The 20,500-nt window shown below is 43.9% G+C and overlaps 1 protein-coding gene across 2 annotated transcripts in view; it reads right to left on the bottom strand.

Moving 5' to 3' along the window:
• The window catches only part of SLC4A8 (solute carrier family 4 member 8), a 317,175-nt gene that overhangs the window by 35,728 nt on the left and 260,947 nt on the right, over window positions 1–20,500 (bottom strand). For both annotated transcript variants that reach the window (XM_077483707.1, XM_077483708.1), the window contains exons 19-20: window positions 15,909–16,160; window positions 11,512–11,580 (exon numbers count right to left, since the gene is read on the bottom strand). In XM_077483707.1, coding sequence (XP_077339833.1) covers window positions 11,512–11,580; window positions 15,909–16,160 — 321 coding nt within the window. The remainder of the gene's footprint in view (window positions 1–11,511; window positions 11,581–15,908; window positions 16,161–20,500) is intronic.

Raw genomic sequence — 20,500 nt, 5'->3', positions numbered from 1 at the left:
ATCACAGGATACCCCGCTCTGGTTTAACCCTAGATAACCCCACTTTGGTCATATTCCTGGCCCAATAATACGGGCCAGAGTTGCCATTACACAACTGAAACAAATAGTGGGGGGGAGAAAATGACTTACGTTTGACCAACTTAAGGATAAATATAATCTTCCCAACTGGTATCTCTTTTCCAATATATTCAGTTGAGACACACGTTCCTAACTCAGTTCAGCTCAGATACGCTGGAGCTGGCTCCCCATTAAAGCTCATGCTGGGTAATGAAGTCTTACAAAAACCATTATCAGAAGTTTACAAGGAATTATTTGTGGAAAGGCCAAAAATGTGCAGCAAATGCAGGGATACATGGAGTGCACTGGTAACAGATTTTGGGGGAGGGGGGACTGCGATGACATGTGGGATCATTTTTTTGACTGGACTGCGAGGAGAACACAGAAAGTAAGTGCACCAAACACTACACTGACATGTAGGTACACATAGGCACACAGTCACAGTGTCACTGATTGCAGTGATCATTTATTTACTGATCACTGCATTTAGTGTCAGTTGTGACAGTAAAAACTGTCGGGGCAGTTAGTGTTAGGTCCAGGGTAGCCCCCTACCCCCCCAATAAAGGTTTAACCCCCTGATTGCCCCTAGAGTTAACCCTTTCACCCCCTTTTGCCAGTGTCACTAAGCGATTGTTTTTCTGATCGCTGCATTAGTGTCACTAGTGCCGCTAGGTAGCTAGTTATTCTTTTAGGTTCACCGCCAGGTTTTTATAGCGCTAGGTACCCCAATATACTACCCAATAATGGTTTTAACCCCCTGATTGCCCCTAGTTAACCCTTTCACCCCCTTTTGCCAGTGTCATTAAGCGATCATTTTTCTGATCGCTGCATTAGTGTCACTGGTGCCGCTAGGTTGCTAGTTATTTTTTAAGGTTCACCGCCAGGTTTTTATAGCGCTAGGTACCCCCATATACTACCCAATAATGGTTTTAACCCCCTGATTGCCCCTAGTTAACCCTTTCACCAGCGATCACCGTATAAGTGCCACTGGAGACGCTGGTTAGCCAGTTATTTAGGTTCCCCGTCAGGTTTTTATATAGCGTCAGGGACCCCTATATACTACCTAATAAAGATTTTAACCCCCCGATTGCCCCTAGTTAACCCTTTCACCAGTGATCACCGTATAAGTGTTACGGGTGACTCTGGTTAGTTAGTTTGCTTTTTATAGCATCAGGGCACTCCCCATTTATTACCCAATAAAGGTTTAACCCCCTGATCACCTGGCGGGTGATATCAATTAGGTTTTAGGGTCAGGGTCTGCGTCGCCCCAGGCAGTGCTAGGTTAGTGCCAGTACCGCTAACACCCACGCGCAAAGCATAAACCTCCCGTAGTGGTATAGAATCTGAACAGATCAATATTTGATCTGATCAGATCTATACTAGCGTCCCCAGCAGTTTAGGGTTACAAAAAAAATGCATTGTTAGCAGTATCAGCCCAGATACCTGCTGGCACCTGCGTTTTGCCCCTCCGCCCAGCCCACCCAAGTGCAGTATCGATCGATCACTGTCACTTACAAAACACTTAACACATAACTGCAGTGTTTGCAGAGTCAGGCCTGATCCCTGCGATCGCTAACAGTTTTTTTTGGTAGCGTTTTATATTTAAATCCTGAAGGCAATGCTTGGTTTTCGGGGTCCCGTACATGGCTAGGCTCCCAAAAAGTCCCCCACATGTGGTATCCCCGTACTCGGAAGAAGCAGCAGAATTTATTTTGGGGTGTAATTTCACTTATGCCCATAGCATGTGTGAGCAATATATCATTTAGTGACAACTTTGTGCAAAGAAAAAATAAATAAAATTGGAATATTCCTGCAACTTGTGGCAAAATATAAATATTTCATGGACTCAACATGCCTCTCAGTAAATAGCTTGGGGTGTCTACTTTCCAAAATGGGGTCATTTGGGGGGTTTTTGTGTTATTTTGGCATTTTATGGCCTTCGAAACTGTGATAGGTAGTGAGGAGTGAAATCAAAAATTTGCACCCTTAGAAATCCTGAAGGCGGTGTTTGGTTTTCAGGGTGCCGTACGCAGCTAGACTCCCAAAAAGTCCCACATATTGGTATCCTCATACTCTGAAGTAGCAGAATATATTTTGGGGTGCAATTCCACATATAACTATGGCATGTGTGAGCAATATATCATTTAGTGACAACTTTTTGTAAACTTTTCTTTTGTGCGTCATTCAATCACTTGGGACAAAAAAAAAAAATATTCAATGGGCTCAGCATGCCCCTCAGCAATTTCCTTGGGGTGTCTACTTTCCAAAATGGGGTCATTTGGGGGGGTTTGTACTGCCCTGCCATTTTAGCACCTCAAGAAATGAGATAGGCAGTCATAAATTAAAAGCTGTGTAAATTCCAGAAAATGTACTCTAGTTTGTAGACGCTATAACTTTTGCGCAAACCAATAAATATACGCTTATTGACATTTTTTTTTTACTAAAGACATGTGGCTGAATACATTTTGGCCTAAATGTATGACTAAAATTTAGTTCAATCGATTTTTCTTATAACAAAAAGTAGAAAATATCTTTTTTTTTTTAAATGTTCAGTCTTTTTTCTTTTATATCGTAAAAAATAAATAAATATCACAGAGGCAATCAAATACCATCAAAAGAAAGCTCTATTTGTGGGAAGAAAAGGACGTAAATTTCGTTGGGGTACAACATTGCATGACCGCGCAATTACCAGTTAAAGCAGTGCAGTGCGAAATTGTAAAAAGACCTCTGGTCCTTAGGCTGACAATTGGTCCGGGGCTTAAGTGGTTAAAGCATGGACCCTGTAGTTAGTAATAGCAACTCCTTCTCTCCCTAAAGCTTAACTACTGGAGTAATGTATGGCGGTGGCCATTCCCTTTTTTACTACCCAATTGTCCTCACCTCTTTCCACCCTTCTCCTTTGAACCTTGCATTCTCTTCTTTTCCTTTCTTTACCTCTCACACTACATACACTATAGGGTATGATTTACAAAAGTTGGTGCACACAGAATCTGATGCAGCTGTGCAGAGTAATCCGCTTCTAGGTTTAAGGCCGGGTTCACCCTTGTACGACAAACGCTCCGACATTGGGAGCTCATGACGTGTGAAAATCAATGTTTCCCTACGAGAGCCATCTTAACTGGTCCGACACAAGTCGGTCCAACTTTGAAAAAGGTTCCTGCACTACTTTGGTTCAATTTTGATCCTACTTCAGTCCATTGAATATCATTCAAGTCGGATCAAAGACATATCATCTTAACTGATCCAACTTTGGCATGCGACTTGTGCTCTGAGGATCTTGAAGGGGAACTCCACACCAAACAAAAAAATAAAATAAAAATGGAATGGGGTTCTCCCTCCAAGACCATACCAGGCCCTTCGGATTTTAAGGGTAACACCCATGCCCAAAAAAACGGCGTGGGGTTCCCCCAAAATCCATTACAGACCCTTATCCGAGCACGCAGCCCGGCAGGTCAGGAAAGGGGGCGGGGATGAGCGAGTGCACATCCCCCCCTCTGAACCATGAAAAGAAAAGTGCTAAAAACCCATGTAATAGTTAAAATGTAATTTAGAGCATTTTGAAGGATATTTATTTATTTGTTTAACTATAGTGCAGCAACTGCACTATATAAATGAACCTTTACAATGTATTGTATTGTTGTGCCTACGTGCATTTAAAGTCAGACATCCTTTTTTTTTGCTTAAGCTGAAATGCACTGAGCAATAAAATCCTCAATTTGCTTGGTTTCCTCCTCTGGAGACACAACACTTCGCACCCATTTGTATTTGCTGCCAGGAAAATATGAGAGGCTTGAACCTTTTAGTGACTTGTGAATTTCTTTATGCAAACTTATAAATGCCTTTAACTTACAGGTATAATACAGAGAAAAAGAAATACCAAAACAAACAATTAAAAAAAAAAAACCCTAGGGATCTTGAACTCTCTGTGTATGTCTAGGGAGAAACCATGCATTTCTAATAGATCTTAGAACTGGGAAAATAAAAGTCCTGTTCTTTCCCGTGTGTGTGTGTGTGTGTGTGTGTGTGTGTGTATATATATATATATATATATATATATATATATATATATATATATATATATATATATAGTAAAGCGCTGCTTAAACTGTCAGCGCTATATAAATACTGTATAACAATATTATATTAATATATGTGTGTGTGTGGGAGAATTTATATTATATATATATATATATACACATGCATACATACACACACACACACACACAGTATATCCCAAAGCAATTAGCTGCTTATTGTCAGCAAGCACCTTTTTGCTGGTTGTCCTGGCAGCTCTGGAGGTACACAGCAGCTGTCACAGACAGGTAGAATATAATGTATTTCACAGAAGACTTGCAGAGAACAATTACTTTGGCCCCCGGGAGCATTTACCAGCACAAAGGGAATAATAGCCTGCCAATCTTCCAGTGATAGAAGAGACACAATCTTCACTTCTCCCAATGAGGAAAAAGAGTTTCCCCTCTAGACAACTGGCATTCCGTACACTCTATTAATTTATGTATGCTGGCATGCAGCCTGGTAGGACAAAGTGTATTAAAAAGGGGCTGTCAGAAACTGGGTTAATTATCATGACTGATTGCATCACAATAGGTTTATGCATTCTGTGCTGAATTCCAGGTTTTTGTGAAGTTATTTGAGGTTTCTGCAAAAATCTTCCTCACCTGAATATAGAGAGCATGGTTTTTGTATACCTAGTCTAGTGTGTACTTTTCATGTGATACAGCAATGCTAGCTCACCCTAAAATCCAGAGTCACCTAGTTTCTCACCTCTTACCCCTACATGTCCACCTGGATTCCTCTTATCCATCAGACATCTGACCGACTATTTTCTGTATATTTTCCAGGTGACTGATATTTTGTAAGACAGTCCTGATATGTATGTGCAGTCTACAGTTGTACATATGCAGCTCACAGCCAGTGTGCATTCAGGCCGCTCACCATCCCTACATGGCTGTCAAACTCAGCATTGCAGGTAAGTCCATATAACCACTGCATCTCCATTGACTAATGCTGGCTGCTGTACACAGCTGCACACAGCTCCGGAAGCATAAACAAGAGCACATTTGTGCATGTATGATTGAACCCCAATTTTCATTATCTGTTCTATGCAGTATGTATGGTTTCTCTAATTTTGTATGCTGGCAGTAGTTTTGTATGCTGGTTCTCATTTTATGTTATTATGTCTGGATAGACACTACATGGCACCACTTCTATTGCATGCTGAAACGGATTCTAGCATCTGTTCTTAATCACTCAAGCTGGCCATAGATGGTTAGAATATCAGGCAGTTCAGCAGGGACTGGGTGAGAGTCAAACCATGTATGGGCAGGCTGAGCATACCAAAGTTGATCCATCGATCAACTGGGGCACGACCAGCATGCCAGATTTTCCTATGTATTCTCAATATCGTTTTTACTGTATGCATTCGTTAGTCTCCTTTTTATTTTACTTGTTTAACTACACCCTTTAAACAATGTAGCCACACCTAGTTTTTTGACAAAGTTTGAGCTTCTCCCTATATTCATCCTATATTCTGTTTTCCCACGTTCAAATCTCAATGTGATAATGGGCATGGCATCCTCCTACGCCTGATACACTAGTATTGCTAATCAGAACTAGGGCCTCCTATATGCTTCTGTACATACAGTATGTAGCTGATGCAAGCACAGAAATGATATGCGAACACAACAGATACAAAGAGTGTCAGGTTGGTGTTGATGGCAGCCCAGACCGTCAATCTTGCAGGCCCAGAAGCAGATAAAACAGAGAAAAATATTGTATTGAAAAAGACAGAGAGCTGAACATGCCTTCCCCATGAGGCGAGTTAAAGAAGAACAAAACTCTGAAAGCTGTGCCCAAAAAAGGCAGGCAAAGTGCAAAGAACAAGTCACCAGTATTGTCTGGGGTATCCCTGTGGCTGATCTTCATTAATGAAAAATGCATGGTCTCTTGGTGGGAGGCAGCAATGTTGGTAGAAGCTGGGCTTCCTCACGTCAGAGCTCCCATCAAGAAAAACGGTGAGCAAATCTTATTTGAAATCTCCTGTTACTATCAGAGGCCGTAGTGCCTTAGATCTCACACTGCAGATATAGAGCCATGAGAATGTAGGTAAAAGGAGTGTAGGTACCTTCACACACTACGACGTTCTCTGCTTTTTAAAATCCATACAAGAGGTATATCTTTCATGGTCAGTAGCTGTGTGCCCATTAAGGGCATGAAGCTATCCATGGCCACTGTAGCTACTCCCGATTCAGGCATCCGGCCCCTTTTCAGATGCCAGTCGCTTGAATTCCAGCGGTAGGGGTGTTTATTTGAAGCACATGATCAAAGCCATAGGCTCTAATAGGCTTCAAAAAAGGTGAACTGCGAGTGCAGAGCAATACACTCACAGTCCACCCAGGTGTGTTAGCAAAGCAACTGAATATTTGCTTTTCCACCACTGAACGGCTTCTCCACCAATCAGGAGGCGCATATCTAATAACGGTCACCTGATTGGCTGAAGGCAGAGGTGATCCCATTGGCCCCCTAGCAGAACAGGAAGAAGAGACGCAGGGAGGATACAGGAGCCATCACCTGACCTGCGCTACCCATCCCACAGCTCGCTGTTGTCACCTGCTGCCTGACCTGCCACCACAATGGGGTAAGTGCTGGGCAGACAGCGGGAGAGGTGGGGGGCACAGAGGCTGCATTTGCTGGGCACAGAGGCTGCATTTGCTGGGCACAGTTGGCTGCAATTGATGCTTTTGTTTCAGAATTTTTCAGTTAGTTTGCGCCCCTCCAAAAATTGAGCACCAGCCGCCACTGTTCATGGTACTACTTGGACACAATAAAACATTTGTAGATGTTCTTCATTTAAAGTCTATTTGAATTCAAACAGTGAAGATTTGCTATTTAATAAGGAACTCTTATAAAAATATGTGCATCCAAACTGACTACACAACATAATCACAGTGTAATTAAAAAAACAACAAACTATAAACAGTTTCTGGAATCTGTATGCCTCTAACATGACAAAGATTTTAAAAATAGTTCTGACTGCAGTCACCATGTTATACTCGCACATATTAGAACAAGAATTTTGTTTTCCTGTGAAGCAAATACCCCATTCGGCTCTATAAAAAACCTGTGCGGTTGTGTAACATCGAGGAGTACAAGTAGGGGCACGGGCAGATTATATCTCAGGTTGTCAGGTGTATTGCATGGAGAGGAAATGTTGTTTAGTGAAATATAATACTTTTAAATCCGCTTTTTTTTTTTTTTTTTTTAAGGTAAAACATGTCTAGGAAATAAATAAAGCCGTGTTGGTGTAATTCAATAAGAAACGGGGCAGAAGCTTAGTGCTCACAACATTTATAGGGACAGAAAATCGAAAAGGTTGGCTGATATTTTCAAGTTGCACAAATTAAACCTTCATGTTTTAGGTTAACATGTTTTTTTAATGTATGTTTTATATATGGTTTATATGAATTCTTTATTTTAAAAGCATACATTTAATAGATGGTACATCCATGACATTGATGCCACAAAGCATCATGTGTTTTTAACAGAGAGAGCTTAGCAGTAGCTGTTTGCTCTCAGGTTGTCTCTTGCTGTTAGGAATTTAGTATGGAGACCTACACAGCAAGAAAAAGGAGGAGAGAAGAGAAAGGGAAGCCTCACTTCTCATAATAATTTAGCAGCTTGAGCTTCAGCTATTGTAAGTAACAGGCTTAGTTCAATCGTGTGATTAGGATCACATTTGCAAAATTGTAAAAGGAAACCTAGGCTTCACCTCCTGTCTGTAAATTTTAAATATCCATAAGAAATATGTGTACTATTTTATTTAGTCATGAACATTATAAATAAAGCACATGTATACAAAAAGTAAACGTTCGTTTTAAAGCCCAGCATTTAAAATGTCAGCTGTTCAGTTTTTACTGCTGTATATGTTGGAAAGACTTTCCTTCATTTTCTGTGTGGTCACCAGGACCTCTGTATGATCCACGAGACAGAAAAAAGGGTTGAATAAAAATCTGGAACATATATGACCAGAATTACATGCAGTTTATCTCAGTGTTTAGCTATTTGTCTGGAGATGGACATTAAGAGCCCATTCACACAGGGGCAACTCCTGATCCGACTTCAGGTCGCCCCTAGTCGCCTCAGGTCGCCTCAGGTCGGACAACATTTAAAAAGCAATGTAAGTGAATGAGAGCCGTGTTAATGCACGCTACTGAAGTCGCTCCGACTTCAAAAAAGGTTCCTGTACTACTTCTATCCGACTTGTAGGCGACCGGTACCCATTGATTTCAATGGAGGTCGCCTCCAAGTCGGATCTCCGTCTATACGGAGGCGACTTTGACAGAATTATCAGCTCTCAAGAGGGAACTCCACGGCAAATTTCTGAAAAAAATTTGGCGTGGGTTCCCCCTCCGAGAGCATACCAGGCCCTTAGGTCTGGTATGGATTCCAAGGGGAACCCCCTACGCCGAAAAAACGGCGTGGGGGTCCCCCCCAGATCCACACCAGACCCTTATCCGAGCACGCTACCCGGCCGGCCAGGAAAGGGGGTGGGGACGAGCGGGCGGCCCCCCCCCTCCTGAGCCGTACCAGGCCGCGTGCCCTCAACATGGGGGGGTGCCTTGGGGGAGGGGGGGCGTGCGGCCCCCCCACCCCAAAGCACCTTGTCCCCATGTTGATGAGGACAAGGGCCTCTTCCCGACAACCCTGGCCGTTGGTTGTCGGGGTCTGCGGGCGGGGGGCTTATCGGAATCCGGGAGCCCCCTTTAATAAGGGGGCCCCCGGATACCGGCCCCCCACCCTATGTGAATGAGTATGGGGTACAATGTACCCTTACCCATTCACCTGTGAAATAAAGTACAATAAAACACACAACACAGAGAAAAAGTATTTTATTGCACAGCCGGGGGTCTTCCGTCTTCGGGGGTCTTCTCGCCGGACTCCTCCGCTATGTGTGTGTAGCTCTTTTGCCAGCGGAGGAGTCCGGCTTTCTTCCTCCCCGCCGCCGGCCTCTTCTCCCGACTTCGGGGGTCTTGTCCCCCTCTTCGGTTCTTCTGCCGGGCCACCGCGCCTGGTCCGGTGGCCCGGTCTTCTGTCGCCGTCTTCCGTTCTTCTGTCGCCGCCTTCGGTTCTTCTGCCGGGCCACCGCGCCTTCTTATAGCTCTTTTACAGGCGGTGGCCCGGTCTTCCGTCGCCGCCGCCGCCGCCTTCCGTTCTTCTCCTTCTTCTTCTCCTGGAGATGTTGACTCGACGAGCTCTCCGGCCACAATGCCAGGGACGCGCTCCGCTGCCTCTTATATAGGGACAATGGGGCGGTGTCACATGGGTTGATGTCACATGGGTTGGTCACATGGGTTGATGTCACATGGTGACCCCGCCCCCTTACCATGTGACATCAACCCATGTGACCAACCCATGTGACATCAACCCATGTGACACCGCCCCATTGTCCCTATATAAGAGGCAGCGGAGCGCGTCCCTGGCATTGTGGCCGGAGAGCTCGTCGAGTCAACATCTCCAGGAGAAGAAGAAGGAGAAGAACGGAAGGCGGCGGCGGCGGCGACGGAAGACCGGGCCACCGCCTGTAAAAGAGCTATAAGAAGGCGCGGTGGCCCGGCAGAAGAACCGAAGGCGGCGACAGAAGAACGGAAGACGGCGACAGAAGACCGGGCCACCGGACCAGGCGCGGTGGCCCGGCAGAAGAACCGAAGAGGGGGACAAGACCCCCGAAGTCGGGAGAAGAGGCCGGCGGCGGGGAGGAAGAAAGCCGGACTGCTCCGCTGGCAAAAGAGCTACACACACATAGCGGAGGAGTCCGGCGAGAAGACCCCCGAAGACGGAAGACCCCCGGCTGTGCAATAAAATACTTTTTCTCTGTGTTGTGTGTTTTATTGTACTTTATTTCACAGGTGAATGGGTAGGGGTACATTGTACCCCATACTCATTCACATAGGGTGGGGGGCCGGTATCCGGGGGCCCCCTTATTAAAGGGGGCTCCCGGATTCCGATAAGCCCCCCGCCCGCAGACCCCGACAACCAACGGCCAGGGTTGTCGGGAAGAGGCCCTTGTCCTCATCAACATGGGGACAAGGTGCTTTGGGGTGGGGGGGCCGCACGCCCCCCCTCCCCCAAGGCACCCCCCCATGTTGAGGGCACGCGGCCTGGTACGGCTCAGGAGGGGGGGGGGCCGCCCGCTCGTCCCCACCCCCTTTCCTGGCCGGCCGGGTAGCGTGCTCGGATAAGGGTCTGGTGTGGATCTGGGGGGGACCCCCACGCCGTTTTTTCGGCGTAGGGGGTTCCCCTTGGAATCCATACCAGACCTAAGGGCCTGGTATGCTCTCGGAGGGGGAACCCACGCCAAATTTTTTTCAGAAATTTGCCGTGGAGTTTCCCCTTGAGCTCATTCTCTGCTTGGCCGCGGCAAAAGTCGCCTGGCCTGGGGCGACTTGTAAGTCGTCCCAAGTCGCGCTTGAAGTCATCACAAGTCGTTTTGAAGTCGTCCCAAGTCGCCGCTGTCAAGTCGTGTCCAAGTAGCCTGATCAAGTCGCCTACAAGTCGTGTTGCCCCTGTGTGAATGGGCTCTAAAGGGGCTGTAAAGGTTTGTTTTTGTGTTTGTGTTTTTTTTTTTAAAACAACAAACATGGTATACTTACCTGCTCTTTACAGGGGTTTTGCACAGAGTGGCCCCAATCCTCGATTTCTGGGGTCCCCCAGCGGTGCTCCTGCCCACATAGAGTTCCCCCTCGGAGACCTGCATTCCAAGGGGGCTCCAGTGCAAGTGCACTCCCAAGTCCTGCTGCTGCATCTATTGACACAGGACTTGGCCCCACCCCCTGGCTCCCATGTCACTTGATTTGACTGACAGCAGCAGGAGCCAATGGGTGCTTCTGCTATCAATCTATCCAATGAGGAACCCAGACAGAGGCTGGAGCTGCTGGGCTAGTTCTCAATGGAAAGATAGTGTTCAGGTAAGTAAAAGGGAGGCTCTGGGGGGCTGCTGCACTACAGGTTTTTCACCTTAAGCCTCGGTTTACACTTGTGTGATGCAGGAACTCCACAAATCCACTGTGGGTTCCCGCATCGCACCCGACACCCACAGCAGTTCACACTGCCATATGCATACTGCCAGGAGTGTCAATACATTGTTAATGACACCCCCATTTCAGCTCACATATTGCACTGCGAACTGACAGTTCCGACATGAATCAGATTGCATTGGTGTGAACACCCATGCGATCAGATTCTGGTGCGGACCAAATAAAAGGGTCTTGTGACAGTGCGGTGCAAATCACATGCGATCTTGCAGAGCGCGCTGGTGTGAACCGGCACTAATGCATAGAATGCATTAAGGTGAAAAACCTTGAGGGTTTACAACCCCTTTAACTTCAGAAGCAGTAAAACCAAACATTTGGTTATAGTCATTAGTGATGTTCTTACCTGAATTCCTCTCAGTGAAGACACTCCCATATAGAGAAACACTCCATACAATACCGGCATTGGAATAAACTGTAAGACAATAACATACCATTTATTATTACAGGCACTTATATAGCACTGGCAATTTATGCAGCGCTTTACATATATTATACATTCACATCAGTCCTTGCCCTCAAAGAGGTTACAATCTAAGGTACCTAACTCACATTCACACATACTAGGGTCAGTTTAGAAAGGCCCCAATTAACCTACCAGCATGTCTTTGGAGTGTACCTGGAAGAAACCCACAGGGCACAGGGAGAACATGCAAACTCCAGGTAGATGCAATGGTTGGGAAATCTGTCAAAGGCTTGTATATAGTCCGGATTGTCTATATAAAATATCCTCAGACCATAAGGAAAACACAGCTAAGGAATACTGCAGATTTCAGAGGTTTCATAGGAAAGGAAATACTGTAAAAGAGCAACAACAAGAAAAAGGAAGCACAGACCCTAGTGCAGGTTAATCCTTTTATTAAAAAACGAGTAAAATAATTTTAAAATATTGCACTCACATGTGTATTCTCAGTTGCATGTACTTCTTTTGTCAAGTTAATGGCCATTGACTTGACAAAGCGGGGACACCCCCCCGAAACATAATGCAATAGCAACCTCAAACGTCAGCTAGCTTCCTTGATAGCTGGAACTCCCCCTCCCCTTAGTGAATGTCGCCTCCAGTCTGCTTATCAGTGGCAATGGCTTGACATTGCAGCCGCTCATGCCTACACCCGCTCTCAGGACTACCACACAGACCATTGGATCTTCCCCTCCGGCTAGGAAACAGTAGGGGCTGTGCTCTAATCTTCTCCCCAGTGCTGTACAATCTAAAGTGGGAACTGGTGTATGCCGATGAGTCCATCCACCAATCCACCTGCTTTGGAGTGTCATCACACTGGGATAGCTGGAGCTCCATGTTGTGTCATTGAAGTGCCTGTAAACAGTACATCGTGCACATGTGAGTGCAATAATTTTAAATGATTTTATTAGCTTTTAATAAAAGGATTAATCTGCAATAGGGTCTGCACATTCTTCTGCATGAACAGTGGCCACCTGGTTGTGAAGCCACAAGCTGTCACAGCCGGGTGCCCAGTTAAGATGCCGGTGTCGGGGACAGACAACAGGAAGTGAAAACGGCTGAGGTGAGCCCCTTCGCTGGATTGTGGGACTGGCGAGTGTCTGTTTATTGAGGCTGGCTTCACACTGCAGTGGCTCACAGAAGGGGTCCGGTGCATCGCCGTTTACTGGCTGTGGTACGATTTCAGTCAGAATTTTTGTCTGGAAATGGACCAGAAGATGCACGGGACCCCTGTGCAATTTGCTCTGGAGCCGCTCCGGACAGTCTCCTGACATGCAAATTGGATTCGGGGAAACCCACATCCAATTCACAATAGCGTGAACCCAGCCTAAAAGTCAGCAGCTACAGTTGCTGTACCTACTGACTTTTAAATTATTTAACAGGAGACTGGAGCTCCTCTTTAAAGCAGAGGTCCGCCAACATTTTTTTGTTTAAAGGTCAGCAGCTACAAATACTGCAGCCACTGACTTAAAATATGGACACGCACCTGTTCAGGGCACCCGCAATGTCGGCACCCAAAGCTGATCTGTCACTTGGCTCTCGGGTGCTGCTGCCGCCATCTTCGCTAAGGGAATCAGGAACTGAAGCCTTGTGGCTTCACTTCCCGGTTCCCTACTGAGCATGTCACGCTGCTTAATCTGGATGGTCCCCGCTGTCTCTGGGACCCGTGTGTTTCCCAGCAGACAGCGGGGCGGACGGGAAGAGGCGTAGACTCCCGTGGGAGTCTATGCCTGGCAGTGGGTGCAAATACCTGCATTATACAGGTATCTGCACCCCCCTCCCCCCTTAAAGGTGCCAAATGGTGGGGCGGGGTTGAGGGTTTCGAAAAGCAGAGGTTCCATTTTTGTGTGAACCTCCACTTTAAAATGGGTTTCAGCTGGTTTAGATCTTCGAATCAGATCCTGGACGCACATAATTCTATTTACATATACACAGCTTAACTGACTGCACCAAAACAAAAAGGTAAAAATGGATCTAGCTCAAACCCTGATCTAGCCAATTTTTATTTATTTTTTTAGGCTCAGTTCACACTGCCACGACCTGAAAGTCGTGCGACTAATGATGCGACTTTGAAAAAATAGAACCCTGGATAGCTGCATTCCAAAAGAGTTCACCTTTATTACAAAATGAATATCAAAGCATCACAGGGCAATACAGACTAACTGCACAGCTGCTGATGCGTTTCACACTAGATATGGTGCTTAATCATAGCACGAATGCTAAAGATACATACAGATATATATACCAAACAAAAGAATTAAACATATCATTAAACAAATGAGTAAATCGTGTGTGTCATTAGATCCCAATGAGAAACGCACCTGTGGCCACCTAAAGTTCAGGAATTAACCATTGGGTGATGAGGGGAGAAGAAAAGAAAACCCCCCTCCCTTCACCCAGAAAAAATACCACATAAAGTGATAGCAATGGTAAAAATATCTATTGTGAAAAGAAAGAAAAAAGGAGACCACAAGTGCGATGTAGTAGAAAAATTACACACAAGAAAAAATAAACGTAACATATGTATTAAAAAACTAAGCATAAACCAGCTAGTGCACCTGGGCGAAAACAAAGTTCTATATCACCCGTGTATCAAAAGCCAAATATTTTCATATATGTAAAATATTGGTGATGCTTTGATATTAATTTTTTAATAAAGGTGAACTTTTTTCAAGTGCAGCTATCCAGCATTGCAAACAGATCCAGCACCCTTCCTGATTGCGGAGACAGCTGTTCTTAGGAGAGGTGATCACTTTGGAGCACACCCATGTTACAGTGCGACTTTGCCAGCCGACTTCCTGGCGATTTGAGTACTACTTAATGTGACTTTGAAGCAACATTGAAGAGACTCTGACTTTCAGGAAAGCCTGGGTAGTCTTCCTGTAATGTCAGATCCAAATCACATCAACATAGATGAGGATCTGATTTGGAGACCACTTCCATTAAAGTCTATGGCCACAAGTCAGACAGAAGTCACCTTGAAGTAGTGCAGGGACCTTTTCTAAAGTCAGAAGCAACTTCAGTAGTGCTAATTAAGACAGCTGTCATTGACTAACATGAAATTTCACTTGTCATGCGACTCGGGGTCTCACAGCCCGGATCCCAAGTCACGGCAGTGTGAACCGAGCCTCGTTATGTATTATTATATATATATATATATATATATATATATATATATATATATATATATATATATATATATATATATATATATATATATATATATATATATATTTTTTTTTTCCCATTTAAGAGGAGAAAACACACTGATCACTGTGACAGCCAATCACAACTATCAGGTGACTGGGAACTGGACCTCCCGGTTCCCAATCGTTAGTACAAGACCTAGGACTCTTGGTGAGAGCTCAATCTCTAATGGAAGCCCGCTCCCAGCACAAACACATGTACACTTATGCGGCCACAACATAGAAGAGCCACTTCAGTGAGGCCGCATATATATGTACAGTGGGTGCCACGGGGTTAAGGACACCTCCTCCTGAGAAGCCAAAGAAAAAAAAAAAAGTGTGGGCAAGAGAAAATTAGACTCGTCTTTCCTGTGGCCAGCTTCTGACTGTGGCACCTAGGTGAGGGCAAAATCCCCCTCCTCCCGACATTCTGGGGTATGTAGCGTATTCCAAGTGTCACTATTACCACGTACACATGATCGAAATGTTGGTCGGAAAAAGCTCTGATGGTTTTCCCGACAGGATTTTGCTCAAGCTGTCTTGCATACACATGGTCACACCAAATTCCGACCATCAAGAACGCGGTGACGTACAACATGTACGATGGGACTAGAAAAAGGAAGTTCAATAGCTTCTGTCCTGTAGTTGAATCTAAGCATGCGTGAGTTTTTGTGCATCGGAATTGCATACACAAGAACGCATTTTCAGAAAGGAATTTTTTCCGACCGAAAAATTGAGAATATGCTCTCAATCTTTTGCTGGCCGAAATTCCGATCGTGTGTACGCGGCATAAGAGGGTGCTCCAGCATGGTGCTGCAGCAACTTTTCTCAGGATTTGAAATACTCATCATTTCATGGGGTCTAGTCAGCAGGATTATTTTTTTTTTACATGCATGGTGTTTATTCAAAGGGGAAGGGCCCACTGAAAAAGCAGACTTCCACTCAAAACACGTTTTTTACATAGGGGTCTAAAAGGAAATCAGACCCTGCATTTTTATGAGCATCTGCCAATTGCAGTAAGAAGCCAAAACATATCTCGTTCAGTAAACTTCTAACACTTTTGATCAATCATTCTGATTTGAAGATGACGTTTCTCACCTTTAGTACTCCTGTCATAAAGACAGAGCAACCCATAAGCACAAAGATCATCAGTCCCGTCACTCTCTGCTCCCTGATCCCAAGGAACTTGGGCTGCTCTCCTGGAGCGGAACACTCTGACTCCAGTTTAAGACTATTTACATGGGTGATAGACAGCACAGTAGCAGCAACAAACCATGGCAGCCCCATGATAGAGCAGATTCCCAGCATCAGCCCCACCATCAGCAGGTCTAGATGGTAACCACATCCTTTCTGCCAAAGAGAAAGAAATGAAAGCATTTACCACAATTCAGTTCATACAATGGAAACTGGAGAAGTTGAAACAGACTCAGAACATAGAAACATACAAAATCAATGGTAGAAAATGACCAAGTGGTCCATCAAATCTGCCTCTATTTTTTTCAAGCTTTTTGCCCGATTATAGATCTACATTGGTCCCAAACACATTTAACACTTTCACTACCAGGTGCGGTTCTTCACTTTTAAACTCAGATAAGCAGACCATTTTTACAATTTTATTTTTTTTCCACTCACAGCTTTTAGAGTTTGTAAAAGACTCCCTAAACCATACATTTTCTGAAAACACGTGGGCAGTAGAATAAAAATATGGTGCTACTAATTTTGAGCATTTTCTTTAAAAGTAATGCTCACAAACACAACATATAGAGTTAATAAATAGTTGTACATTTTAAAGTGTGCCTTTTTTTTGCAAAATGGTTAAAAGTCAAGGCATGGGAAATCATAAATAAACTTACGTGACATTAAAGCCTTGTTTTGTTTTTTAAATAACAAACATGTTATACTTACCTGCTCTGTGCAATGGTTTTGCACAGAGCAGCCCCAATCCCCTTCTTCTGGGGGTCCCTCGCCAGTGCTCCAGGCCCATCCTTATTCAGCGGGTAAGCGGCATTCCATGGGGACACTCGTGTAAGCTTGCTCCCAAGCCTTCGCCCTCCACTCTTGCGTCATAGCATTTGATTGACAGCAGCGGGAGCCATTGGCTATTAGTTTGCCCAATGAGGAGGGAGACAGCAGATGGAGCCACTGCTCTCATACACATTGCTGGATTGGATGGTAAAAAAAAAAGAAAGAAAAAAAGGGGGGGGGGGTCTGAGGGGGGGCTGCAGCACAGAAGGTTTTTCGATTTAATGCATGAGGTGCATTAAGGGCAAAAAACCATAAGGCTTTAGAACCACTTTATGTTACGAGCAGGGCCCTCCTGTACCTTTTGTATTGAACTGTACTGTAATTGTGTTGTCCCCCCTATACATTGTAAAGCGCTGTGTAAACTGTTGGCGCTATTGATGTGCATTGCAAAACAATGCGGCAGGCATACATAATATTGCAATATAGCACGTTACAATGTGCTCCTGCACTAAGAGTTTAATGTATTTTTAAATAATTTTCAAAAAAGAAATAAAATCAAACACGTCAATAGAATTTAACAATGTTCTGCAGCACTTGCGCACAACACACACCAGCGCTCGTGGGCTATGTGCACAGTAATACATGCCCACTAAAGTGAATTAGGCTCTTAGTATGTTGGTACACTGCACCAACACACACATTGAGGTTCATTTACTAAAAACAGGAGAGTGCAAAATCTGGTGCAGCTCTGCATGGTAGCCAATCAGCTTCTAACTTCAGCTTGTGCAATTAAGCTTTGGCAATAAAATATGGAAGCTGATTAGTTTCGATGCAGAGCTGCATCATTTTTGCATTCTCCAGTTTTATTAAATCAACCCCATAGTGTGCATCCCCACTATGTTTATAGTGCATATGTGTATGTTACATATGTGTGTGTGTGGGGTTTTAAGGACTCATTCACTTGGCAACAAAGGGCCATACAGTGACAAGAAAGTGCAAGAGTCATGGGTGTTTGTGTACAGCTGCAGCCTGTAACCTTGTCCAAATAACCACAGGCTGACAGACTTGGGGCTGTACAAATGAAACTGCACATTCGGGCCTTACATGTCATCAGGGATGTAGGAGTGGCACAGTTTGCATCTAGGATGTGGGGTTATATGCGTAAGCTATAGCACCTGTCATTGGTTTGTATATACTGATGACCATGACTGTATGAAAAATATTTGTGATTCCCAGGAGCAGGAATATGCTCCGTGTGAATGAGGCCTTACTTCTGTTTTTATTATTATTATTTATACACTCATTTTATTTTTATTTATTTTTTCCATTTTTTTACAGCTCTGTTAAAATGGGTTTTGGTTCCATATTGGAGGTCAAAACAAACCAGATGTTTTACTTTTGAGATAAAGAAACTGAGGACACAAAGCTTAATTGAACAAGCTGAAGTTATAAATGGATTGGCTACCATGCAGAGCTGCACCAGATTTTGCACTCTCTAGTTTTAGTAAATCAACCCCAGAGTCATATTTTTAACCTCCCTGGCGGTATGATTATTTCAGATTTTAGGTGCTGAAAGCGGTACCATTATTTTGCATGAAAATTTGGCGTTTTAGATTGTAGGTCTGTAATTCTTAGGAATAACTCACTTAAATCTGTCCAAACCAGAGTCTAGTAGACATCCCAGGTATGACAACGTTTGAAAAATGAAATCATAAATTATAATATAATAAATGACTATAAATAATTATACCAAATAATAATATAACAATAATAAAAATGATTCAATAATGTAATCAAAATCAAAAACACAGAAATTTGCTCAGTTGCAGAATTGTCACTGTCATTACTTTTCAGTGTTTGAATGCTTGAATATCTGGATTGTACGATTATTTTTTATTTTATTTATTTGTTTTTAAGGTTGAACTGGATGGACTTGTGTCTTTTTTCAACCTGACTAACTATGTAACTATGTAACTATGAATGAATGAATGAATGAAATACTTGTATAGCGCACAATGCGAACTGAATCGCCTCTAGGTTTGATGACGGATCTCCCCACAAATCGCTATCCCTCAATTCTGCGAGTGATTCCAATTTATTATCGCTGTTTGCTAGCTGGTCTAAACTCATTTTTGATGTAAGGGGACAGTTTTGGTTGCTATGGACAATCTCCAGTTTCCAAACATAAAGAACAGTTTTTATAATATAAAACTGCATGCAGGACACTGGAGAAACCACTAGGGACAAAGGGGGTGTGAAATGATTACATAAAGCAATGTAATCTGTAAGATTACATTATACTGTATGTATACTGTGTGTTTCACTTTTTTTCGCATCACTCGCAGGGAACGGAGATCGGCTCCGTGATGAATCGAGCGGAGGACGGACCGCTCGTACAGCGGGGGCGACATCGCTGAATCCAAGGGAGAAGGTAAGTAAACCTCCTCCTGCATTCAGCGATGTGATCCCGAGTCTGGCTCGGGGTTACCGCTTTTGGTATAAAACTTCCACCCCGAGCCAGACTCGGGAATACCGCCAGGGGGGTTAATAAACAGCTTTGAATAATGGCTTGTCAGACACTGATCACAGCTATTCATTTATTTAGCATGGTCTGGAGGACAATTATGTTATAAGTTCATGGCTACTGAAGGGATCATGAGCTTACAGAAGAAGCTAGGAAGCCAAGGACATAAGGCTTACTGAGCTGGCCAGCTGGGAGCAGTCCTCTTCCAACTTAAGCTTCATCGCCCATACACACGATCCGAAAATCAGACAGATTGACTTTTTCCACTTAATAGTCGCAAGTAGAAATTGAATAAGTTACTAAAGTCACGAAAATTCTCATACCACAGAAAAAAAAATAAAAAATCGGAAGTGATGTCATGTGTTGTAATGTATTTGTAATGTAATTTCGGGTGACAACTGTACTGGTTAAACTAAAATCGTACGATCTGGTGTCGTACAAGGAAAATTTTCATGCTTGTCTGATCGAATAATATCGGATGAACTGTCGTGATTGGCTCTCGAAAACTCTGTACCAATAATCTGATTATAGTAAAATCGCGTCTAAAGCAATATTTTTTGCCAGAATTTCAGATCGTGTGTACGGCCCATAAGGCTGGGTTCACATATATGCAGGTCCATTTTTGGTGCAGAGTCCGGTGTCTTTTCCATTCAGTGGTTCAGGTGCGAATTTGACACTAAAATTGCACCTGAAACCGGACTGAAAAACAAACAGGACCCTTTTAAAATTCCCACCGCAACCGTTCCACATATATGTGAACCGTCTCCATTAAAAGCCGGTCTGGTTCACATGTTATGCAAATTGGATGCGGTTCAAAATGCATCCAATTTGGATATATGTGAACCAAACTTTACTGTTGCCTGGCTCACCATCTTTCCTGGAAGTTTGTTTTAAGCATCAACTACGCTTTTGGGTCTAAAGTTTGTTTTGAACTTTCCTAATTTGAAGTAAAGGCCCTGTATTATTTATGTCAGCTTCACACCGAAAATTCAACCCTCCTGAACTTTATTCACAGCCTTAAAAGGATAAGTTCACCTTTAGTAACATGTTACTAACTTGTAACTTGTTAATAAAGCACAACCCCCTCCCCCCTCCACATCAATACTATACCCCATTGGGAGGACGGCAGAGATCATCTCCCCACAGCCAACTTGTAGTTCTCAACGAACTGCGAGGGCACTGGTGAGTGCTCTCACAGCCC

This window comes from Lithobates pipiens, unplaced genomic scaffold (genome assembly GCF_037356315.1).
Source record: "Lithobates pipiens isolate NorthernLeopardFrog02 unplaced genomic scaffold, aLitPip1_a1.2 Scaffold_16, whole genome shotgun sequence".
In the NCBI taxonomy this organism is placed as follows: Eukaryota; Metazoa; Chordata; class Amphibia; order Anura; family Ranidae; genus Lithobates; species Lithobates pipiens.
The sequence above is the reverse complement of the archived record's forward strand: the minus strand, read 5'-3'. Positions and strand labels throughout refer to the sequence as shown.